This window comes from Gavialis gangeticus, unplaced genomic scaffold (assembly GCF_001723915.1).
Source record: "Gavialis gangeticus isolate Ggan-Ray unplaced genomic scaffold, GavGan_comp1, whole genome shotgun sequence".
NCBI lineage: Eukaryota > Metazoa > Chordata > Crocodylia > Gavialidae > Gavialis > Gavialis gangeticus.
This window is the reverse complement of record NW_017728995.1, coordinates 6,106,751-6,116,497: the sequence shown is the minus strand read 5'-3', so window position 1 is coordinate 6,116,497 and position 9,747 is coordinate 6,106,751. Positions and strand designations below refer to the sequence as shown.

The following is a 9,747-nucleotide window of genomic DNA, read 5'->3' as shown; positions in this document are numbered from 1 at the left end:
AATTTGGATGCTTATCTTGCTGGGATCGTATGACCCCAGCTGACTTCCTGCCCCTTGGGCAGGGACTCAATGATCTTCTGAGGTCCCTCCCAGCCCTAATGTCTACGAAATGTCTATGAAAGTGAGGGGAGAGCTCAGGGCGCTGCTGCCATTTGGCCACAGAGAACTGCTCCAAGTGAGCGCCGCTGATTCAGGCTGCAATCCCAAACTCCATGTGGCTAGGAGCTGTCCCCCACTCTAGGGCAGCTCACCCCCACTCCCACTCCCCTGGCCTGACCTCTGTGCCCCCTACCAGCCTGGAGATGGCACCAGGGGAGCCTGGAGATCCCCCTGGCTGCTGCAGGTGGGGCAGAGCAAGGCTGGGGGGCAGGAGCAGCCCTGGACTCAACTGCTTCCATTGGGAGCAAATTTGGTCCCAACACGGGCACATGTGTAGATGAATTCTGAGGTGCTGTTTACTGTGCCTTATTTTAATGCTCAGTAACCTTAAGGCACGTTAACTGCACACGTAGATGTGCCCAGCATGATACATTTTTTGGAGCTCTGAACCTTTTCTTTTTCTAACTTGCTTTTTAATTTTTTTGAATGTACTAAAATTTTGCATCAGATATGAATAACCTAGAGGAATGGAGCATACATTTCAGCACCTTTTGTAGTAGCTACCCTACAAAAATTAGGTTTTATCTCGTAAGTTAGAGGGAAGACTAATTGCCTCTAAATTACACAACACAATAGAAGTATTTCATTTTCTTTGTGCCTATAAATTTCAATTCCTGCCAAAAAATCTATTCAAGTGCATTTTTCATAAGGACTTGGATATTGAAATTTAACAGTACCACTTAGCAATGAAATGCTTGATTGTATAACAATGCACACATTCTTTATGGAAATCTGGAGGATTATATTTTAGCACACCATTCATGGGGTGCTAGTACACGATGGGGGTTTAGTCTCCAGGGTTTTATTCTATTCCCCCTAAATTGAAATGGTTTTTAATTGAAACCCACTGTTTCAATTTTTCTGCCATGTTATGGCGAGAGGTCTGATCCTTTTTTCTGTTTTTTGTTGGAGCCGGAGAAGGGAGGGGAGCAAGCTGCCAGTGAAAAGAGCAGCCCCTGAGCTGTAGGAGGCCCTGGTCCTTCTCACTATGGTGGCCACCTGGGTGGGCTGCTAGTGGGCTGGGTCCCACCCCAGCTCAAAAGCAGCACTTGGCCTGATCCAACTCTTCCCCAACCCCGAGTTGGGGCAGCACCTGGCCTACTAGTAGTGCACCTGGGTGGCCCCAGGCGGTGCTGCTGCCACAGAGGGAAGGACCGGGCCCCCCAACAGCTCAGGGGCTGCTTGGCCCACCAGCAGCATTCCCCCTGGCCATGGGAGAGGCAGGCAGGCTCTGCTGAAAAAAGGATCATCACTTCTGCTTTCAGCAGGCAGAAGCAGCAAGGAGCCCAATCCTTTTTTTTTTTTTTTTTTGGTGAAGCCTGCCTGCTTCTCCCACAGCTGGGGAGCAATCTTCCAGAGGGCTGGGGGGCAAGCTGCCAGAGGGACCCCTGCAGGGGCCCCCAATCCTTCCCTCTGTGGCAGTGGTACCCCCCTGGGGCTGTCTTGGTGGGCTACTAGCAGCTCAGAGGCAGCACATGGCCCAATCCAACTCTTCCCTGAGTCCATCCGGGGAGAAGCTTCTGGCAGGATTCTAGCTGCCAGGCTCAGGGAACAGTTGGATCAGGCCAGGTTCTTGATCAGGGGTGCTGTCGCTGCAGAGGGAAGGATGGGGCTCCCCTGCAGCTCAGGGGCCACTCAGCCTACCAGCAGCTCACCCCCCAGCATGGAAGAGGCAGTCAGACTGCTGAAAAAAAGAAAAAGGATTTGGCTCCTTGCCAGTTCAGCCTTCAGCAGATGCCTGCTGAAGGCCAAAGCGGCAAGGGGCCTGATCCTTTTTATCTGCGGAACCTGCCTGCCTCCACCGTGGCCAGGGGGTGAGCTGACAGCTGCATCATTTCCCATTAACAATACAAACTCATCTAAAACCCCCGAAACTGGTGCACATGTACTTTGTGATGCCATTAAGCTAGACAAAGTAATGTTTTCATCACATGTACATTGTAACGTCTGTTATATGTATTATTATATATAATTTTTATATTGTTACTATATATGGACTATTATATATAGTCATGTTTACAAGCACCCATGGTGTTCTTGGAATTGCAATAGTTTGGCATGCAGTATATAATTCTGTTGCATCATTAAGAATATATACATATTCCTTTTGGAATCAAAGACAGAAGCATGTCAAATAGCCATGAGAGGTAGTTGGTGTGAAATCCCACTGCATAGTTTATGAACAGTTATTGGGGTAGATTCTGTCTTGCTGTAGCACAGAAGTCTTTATCCCTCACCCTGCAGGGGGGACCTTTTGGGCTAATTTTGGGAATCTGGCAAAACAGCAATCTCTGGGATGAAATGCACATGCTACCCTTCTAGTGTCTCTAATATCCATAAGGGAACACGGGTGGGTAGGTCACCATGGCACTAAATCTCCTTAAATGATACAATCTCCTCCCCCTATGTCCATATACTACCTGGGGGAGATTTCTGTTCACCCTTTCTCTTTACTGTTTGACCTTCTTGTCTTTTCTTCCTACTGAAATTTGCACTGCATACTGTGCTGTGCCAGTTTACTTACTTTAAAGCAAATGAATGCTACGCTTGGTACACTAAAATATAATGCTCCAGCTTCCCTGAGAGTACGGCTTGGCATGTTTTGTGAAGCAGCCAACATCTTTGGTAACTAATGTCCTTGCTTAATTTCAGTAGCGACCACCATAAGAAAATTTACCACTTGAGGCTTTATTCCAATCCCTACACCAGCTCTTCCAGCTGTGCCAGGAATGTTCTCCAATTGTAACAGGGGCCTGATTTGGCATATGCAATCTGGTTCACAGTATTTTAATACAGCAACATAAAGATCTCTAGAATTAGCTTATCAGATTTTAACCAGTCTCAGAATGCCTAATTGTGCATTGCTTAAGTACTGACCAAACTCAGTTTTGCCCATGCAAACATTACTTAAGATTAAGCTTTACATAAAAGTACACATTTACACTGCAGTAGCATAGAGAAGCCACCTGAGTAAGCACTATTCAAACATATGTGCACCCATTAAAAGGATGCAGCAGCATTCAAAGCCTAGGTGGTTCAAAATCTGAATGCATAACTTTGGGCACTCCAATTTAGTGGCTTGTTTTAAAATGTTAGACCCATGTTGTCCATTAGGGCTGTGCGAAATTTCACTAGCTGTTTTGATTCAACACTGCTTCGACTCGTTTTGAGCTTGAAACAGAGAAATCAAACTGAAATGAAGGGCTTTGAAACAGCCTTGAAACAAAAAGAGGCTAACTGAAACCTTTCAAAAGTTTTGAAACATTTCAAGTTTCAAAGCAGCCAGCAGCCAGGGGGTGGGAGACATGGGAGAACCAGAGCTCCACTCCCAGCAGCTCCACAGGCCCATGTGGCTCAGCCAGGCGTGCAGCACAGCCCTGGCTCTTCCTGCCTCTTCCTGCTGGGCTGCAGGAAGCTGAACGCAGCACAGGGGAAGGGAATTGAACCTTGGCTCAGTTCCTCTCTCCAGTGCTGCAATCAGGCTGGGGAAGGCAACTCAGCCCAGCTGGGCTGAGTTCCCCTCCTATGATCCAGCTGGGGAACCTAGCTGAGCTGAGTTCCTTTCCCCAGACTGATCATAGCGCTGGGGAGGGGAACTGAATGATCGGGCTCAGTTCCCTTCCCCAGCTCCCTGGTCCCAGATGGCAGCACCCAGTTTCCTTCCCTCATCTGGCAGGCAGCATGGAGCCTGCATACTTGAGCTCTGTGAAGGTGGGATGAATCACTTGTCTCTTATTTTTTGTTTCTTTATTCGAACATGCTCCTTAAGCCCGATGCCTTTGTGGAATGTCTAATGCTGTTCTATAGCACATACCTTCAATAATGTGTTTTCTTGAAAGCCCTCTTTCTGTTTCAGCTCTGCAGAGATAAAACAGGTGAATGGCAATTAGTGTGGGTGTTATTACTGCTCAAAGTTCCTAAAGAACTAATGTTCTTAGAGTTTTTTGATTTTATATTTCAGCCAGAATAAGCTGTTAATATGTTAAAAATGAGAAGGCTAGAACTCATAATAGAGCTACCCTGCACTGCAGAAGTACCCAAGACAATAGTATTACTGTTATTAATATATTAATAATCTAAAAATAGTCATCCTGTATATAATAAATGTACAGACTGATGAACATTTTAAAGTTATTAAGTTTCAATGGCAGTGAAACAAGAATTAGTATAAGCTTCAAACATGTTTGATGAAAATGTATTTGATTAAAATCCATATCTCAGCTGGTCTCATAAGAATACACTCACTGAAACCATCTGTGGCTTCAGAGCAAAGACATTTTAAAAAAGCCTTTTGAAACCTATTCCAAAACAAACAAAATGGAGCAATATTTTCCCCAAATATAGACTATATAGTTCACACTAGTTCATATTACTAAGTATTTAATATAGGCTCTCAGAGATACTGCAGTCATTACTTCAGCAAAATTGCATATGAAGTTGATAGGAATTTTTTTCAATTAGAATTGGATGGGATCAGTCCTAAAATTATTAGACAAGACACTGAAGTGCCTTCACATATTATATCATTTGTAGATGTCTTGCATTTCTAAGGCAAGTTGACATGAAATGACATTTTTCATATCTAAACTACATTTAGAGGCAACATGTCGCTCTCTAATCTCTTTCTAGTCTGTTTAATTTTGTATGCACTTCTAACACACCAACCAGATTTTGAGTTGAAGCAAAGCAGTGAAGTGGAATAAGACAACTGCTATGAATCTACATTGCTCAAGTTCATGGCACTATCTTATATATATTTAGACTCTTCTGGAGAAGCCAAACCTATACCCTGTCTCTCCAGCTTCAGAGTGTACTGTAAGTAACTTCAGCATAATAAATAAATAAAAAAAAACCCGTTCATTTATATAACATGTTAGAAGAAAATCTCTCAGATGCTGGAGTTGTAATAAATTATGCTTGAAGTAAATTTTACATTTTTCCTCTTAGGCAGTTTGGGAAAGCAATATATTTTGTGCTGGAGCCACAAAATACATGACACAGATCAGATTAAAATAAAAATAAATGTACTGAATTTTAAAAGAGAACCTGTTAAATCTCTCTGACTATTTAACCGAGAGTTCAAACTTTGGTAGCACATCAGAACTAAATGTAGTCAGTGAAATTTGTACTGTATCCGCACAACAGAAGGAAAACTCTCCTTCATTTAGCTCAGCTCAAAGATAGATGCCAACTTTCTTCTGAAACAAGAGGGTACTTTTGATCTGAGCTCACTGCAGGGAATGAGCTCAACTCAAACCCAGGGGTCAGGAAGATATTTTTAACTGTGTTAAATAAAATAGTGTCATATTGGCAGGATTGGGTGGCTTTTTTATAGTATTACGTATTCCGATTTTGGTCTTCCAGTGACTTCAACCATTTTTTGGAAATTGGACTTTAAACATCCAAAATGAATTTCCTAACATCAAAAGAATATTGCAGGGATATTCTTTCTGATGCTATTTACTATGGCCCAATGCCAGGTTGACAGCTTTGGTGAACACTGACTTTTAAAAAAGCCTTTGCAAGATGAGGAGAAAACAAGATTTCATTAATCCATATATAGCTTTGTTTCCATAAAGGAACAAAGCCATAAAGCCTTACATTGTATTATCTGTAAAAAATATAATCATAAAACTTACTTTCCACCCCAGTAGAGTTTTGTTGTAATGACCAGACTGGATCTCCTATAATTACAAAAGGAAAAAAAGCAACATAATTTAATGGCAATAGGGAGTAAAACAAAACCAAGCTCCTATTTAGTTATTGTCATCATTAGAGCCCCCTCAGTTCCTGGTTCTGAAGTGTGGCCTGCAGGACAAGGAATAGTTAAAGCTTGACATTCTGTCCACTTGGAATGAACAACCAGAATCATGCTATACCAATTCAACAAAAAATAATATATAATAGCATAAATAAATGAAGTTGCTCCTGTAGACAAATGCACAGACTAGTTGTTTTCCAGCAAACTGAGCAATTGATTCTCCTCTCATATTCGTGAGACTTGTGTGAAAGTTGGATGACTGGCTCCACTGGGTGACTGGAATCCAATAACTGGAAGGTTCAGTGAAAAAAATTCAGACTGTATAGATGTAAATTAATAACAGTGAGGCTAACCCACCCCGAAACACCTTTCTAAGATTTATGGTGGATTCTCCATCACTGGTAATTTTTAAATTGTGATTTTTTTAAAAACAATTACTTAATGCAGGGAGTCCTTTGACCAGTGTTACATGCATCAGTCCAGATAATTAGAACTGTCTTTTCTTGCCCTATGATCTTCTATTAAATCAAATGGAATGATACAGCCTGGAACTTTGTGAAAGAATCTAAACCCACCCAGGTCAGCATTTAACTTTGAGGAAAAATACCCAAACATATTAATCATTTTTTAAAGGCTAAGTTCCAGAGTCCAAATTAAAGTAATGTATGAAATCTTATACCTATTGTAGCTGCTGAGCATTTAGACATTACGGTTTAATGAAAACTCACACTGATTAACGATGAACAAACTACCATGACTATTCAGAATATAATGCTGTGTCAAGTAAAAACATCAGAAGCACCATTGTATGTAAATTAGTACTTTGAAAGTAGTTCAATGAGAAGCTGCATACATTATTGTTATAAACTGTCGCTGAGTTATTAAAGCTTGAAGAATGATGCATTTGCTAGGTTCACCTATAAATTCCAGAGCATTATCAAAACGAAGATTTATCCTTTGAAAAATACTTTCCTGAATATGAAAAAGGTAGCAGTGTAGATGCTACACTTTCTTTAAAAAAAATGGCCTGTTTTTTAAAGCTGGTTTTAAAATTAAAAATCTTCATTAATGCTAAGATACTGCCATAGATCATGGATCCCGATACGATCTTCATGATATAAAGCATCTACCCGGTTTTTGATGTGTACTTAGCAATTTCTTCTGCATTACACTGGGTCTATATTGCACCTTCTTTATACTGAAGCAAATACTTACACGTGATTTAAGAAATGAAAAGCCATCAGAATCATTCTTTAACGGAGGGATGAATATGATAGACTTTAGCGGTCTTTAAAATTATGTAAATATAGCTTACAACTACAAACATATACTAATATACATCCAGGTTAAATCCTTTAAATTACATCTAAAAGGAAAGCCCATCTAGGTCTTATATTATAAAAATATGTTATAAAAATATATAACATATGCTATATAAAATATTCAAAACTTTTTGCAACCGTCAGCTGTCAAAAGTTAGGAATTATCAGAATGAAGGTTGTCTGTGCTATTTTAATTAGGCACCTCGGGTGTGTATGCACTGTGAAACACTTTTTCTTACATGACAATATATTATTCTTCAAAAGATCTGATGCATCATTCAGTTCACAGGATGGACCAGTTCAAAGAATGAGTCATGACTGTGTAGTAAAGGGGATTCTTATCTGTAGCATCCTAGCCTTATTTGTTGAGGAAGTTGGAAGGTGTGAAGCATAGGATTGTAAGATGAGAAAGGGTGGTTTCCTGGTGAAGGCAGTTGAATGCTACCATGGAGATCTGAATTCTACCCTATTTTTCTGCCACAAAATTCTAATCCCTGTCACTTAAACTCAAATTCCTGAAGTTGGTCACTAACTGTATGTTCTTCATTTTCTCAGAATTCAGCTTAAGACCTTAGGGTCTGACCTGAAGATGCATGCAGAGCTCACTGAGCTATAAATTAAGTGCCTGGGAGCTGTGCTTTGATCAGATAAGTTGCTATATATTGCTAAGTGCATGGAAAAATCCGCCTCTGAGAGACTCAAATTGGGCACACAATTTAAATGGACACTTTTGACCTTAATCACTGTCTTGGCTTCCTATCTATAAAATGGGGATGATGATAATACCCTTATGAGGCAGATGGGTATTGTAGAGATGAGAACCAGAGGAAAGTAATCATTCTGAATGCTGAACAGGGTTTGAATAATCTCTAGTAAATAAAGCCTGAATCCATCTACTGAACAATGAAAAGAAAACACAATATTGAATAGCTGCTCATTCTATATACTGAATGAGGCAGATGTCCTGCAGAAAAATATAATACAGATCCATGTAACTATAGCTCACCTTGCATTTTGGACACACAGGGGTCAGAATTAATGTGACACAAACCTCGGTTCTGTCGTTTCCCAAGAACAAGGCTTCCTCCCCTGACCCCCAAGGTGCTTTTCAGAAACAGTTGAACTGTTCTGACAGAAATCTACAACATGTTCAGCTTAAGCAGGCTCCTGGCATGGGAAATTTCCCAGCAGCTAAGGTCTGGCAAAAATAAAATCTAGGTTTTATGGTGGGAATTGTTGAGCACCGTTAAGAAAAGTGCTACCAGCTCCACCTATAATTCTTATGAAGTTTCAGCTACTTTTCTCCCCTCCAATAACAGACTCAGCAGGGTGCAAGCAAATACTGTTTTTAAATCAAGCAATTGCAGCATGTTTTATGGTCTTCATTGTGCATCACTACACAAAAGGGGATCTTGCCTTTAACAGCAGTAAGGGTCAGGATTTGAAATGGCACAGTACCTCCAGCCTTTCTTTTTTATTATGTTTCCCAGAATCACCTCCGCCCTGTGAGAAGGGAAAAAACAACAAAAGCACTTCATTATAAAATACTTTAAAACAATGGTACAATAGATCTAAAGCAAATCAAATGCATTACTCACTAGGACACTGTTGCAAGAATCCAAACATGAATACAAAATCTGTTTACCTTCATCCTTTCATCTATTTTTTCCCTGCTGACCCACTACAATATGAGTTATTACCCTGTGTCCTGGTTGACCTCTCTTTGCTTTTTTTTGCTGTATTTTTACAATGCAGACAATTGTAACTACCAATTCAGTCCTTGCTAAACAGAATTGATGTCAATGTCACACTTAAGTCAAATGTGAATCCACAGCTTCCTTCTTAATTGTGGCGTTTTTCCCTTCTCCAAAAGTCAGTGTAAAGTCACATTGTGATTAGAGAGAAAAATATTTCACTTTTAATTTAGACGCAGAAAGTCATCTGAATAGACTGCGGCCAAATTATTAGCTGCCTTAGTCAGGCATGCTAGGACCAAATGCTGCAGAAATGCAATTCTTTTGTATGGGCAACCCCTACTGCAGCAGAACTATGAATCAGCCTGTGAGTGTGCTTCCAAAATTACATCCTTAGAGAAACATGGAGGAGGGAAGTTAGTCTGTGTTGGCTGTTCTCCCATTTGCGGTTAATAGACTACCTGGCCCAAGTTCTATGTAAGCAGTGAAGCAGTAGGCAGCATCCCACACACTAAGAGTAGCCTGGGAATAGCTACCTGGCTGACATTGCCTTGAAGGATATGTTGAGATGAAAGTGGTTTTCTTTCAGCCCCTTTGTGCCTCAGGGCATTTTTCTCTGAAAACAACCCCTACACAACAGCTTTGTTCAAGTGAAGCCATTTTAAGGCTAAGTGTTATGAAAGCCATGATCCAGCCCACTACATTTTAGGCATGTGTATAAAGACCAGTGTCATTTTGTTGTTTCTCCACGGATACTCATAGGGAGGGCAACCTAAACAGAAAAGCAGAGGGATAAAATATCCTCTCTTAG

At 40.8% G+C, this 9,747-nt stretch overlaps 1 protein-coding gene across 2 annotated transcripts in view; it reads right to left on the bottom strand.

Annotated features, from left to right (window-relative positions):
- The window catches only part of KCNAB1 (potassium voltage-gated channel subfamily A member regulatory beta subunit 1), a 332,521-nt gene that overhangs the window by 56,009 nt on the left and 266,765 nt on the right, over positions 1-9,747 (bottom strand). For both annotated transcript variants that reach the window (XM_019503186.1, XM_019503185.1), the window contains exons 5-7: positions 8,701-8,745; positions 5,799-5,843; positions 3,974-4,017 (exon numbers count right to left, since the gene is read on the bottom strand). In XM_019503186.1, the coding sequence (XP_019358731.1) occupies positions 3,974-4,017; positions 5,799-5,843; positions 8,701-8,745 (134 nt within the window). The remainder of the gene's footprint in view (positions 1-3,973; positions 4,018-5,798; positions 5,844-8,700; positions 8,746-9,747) is intronic.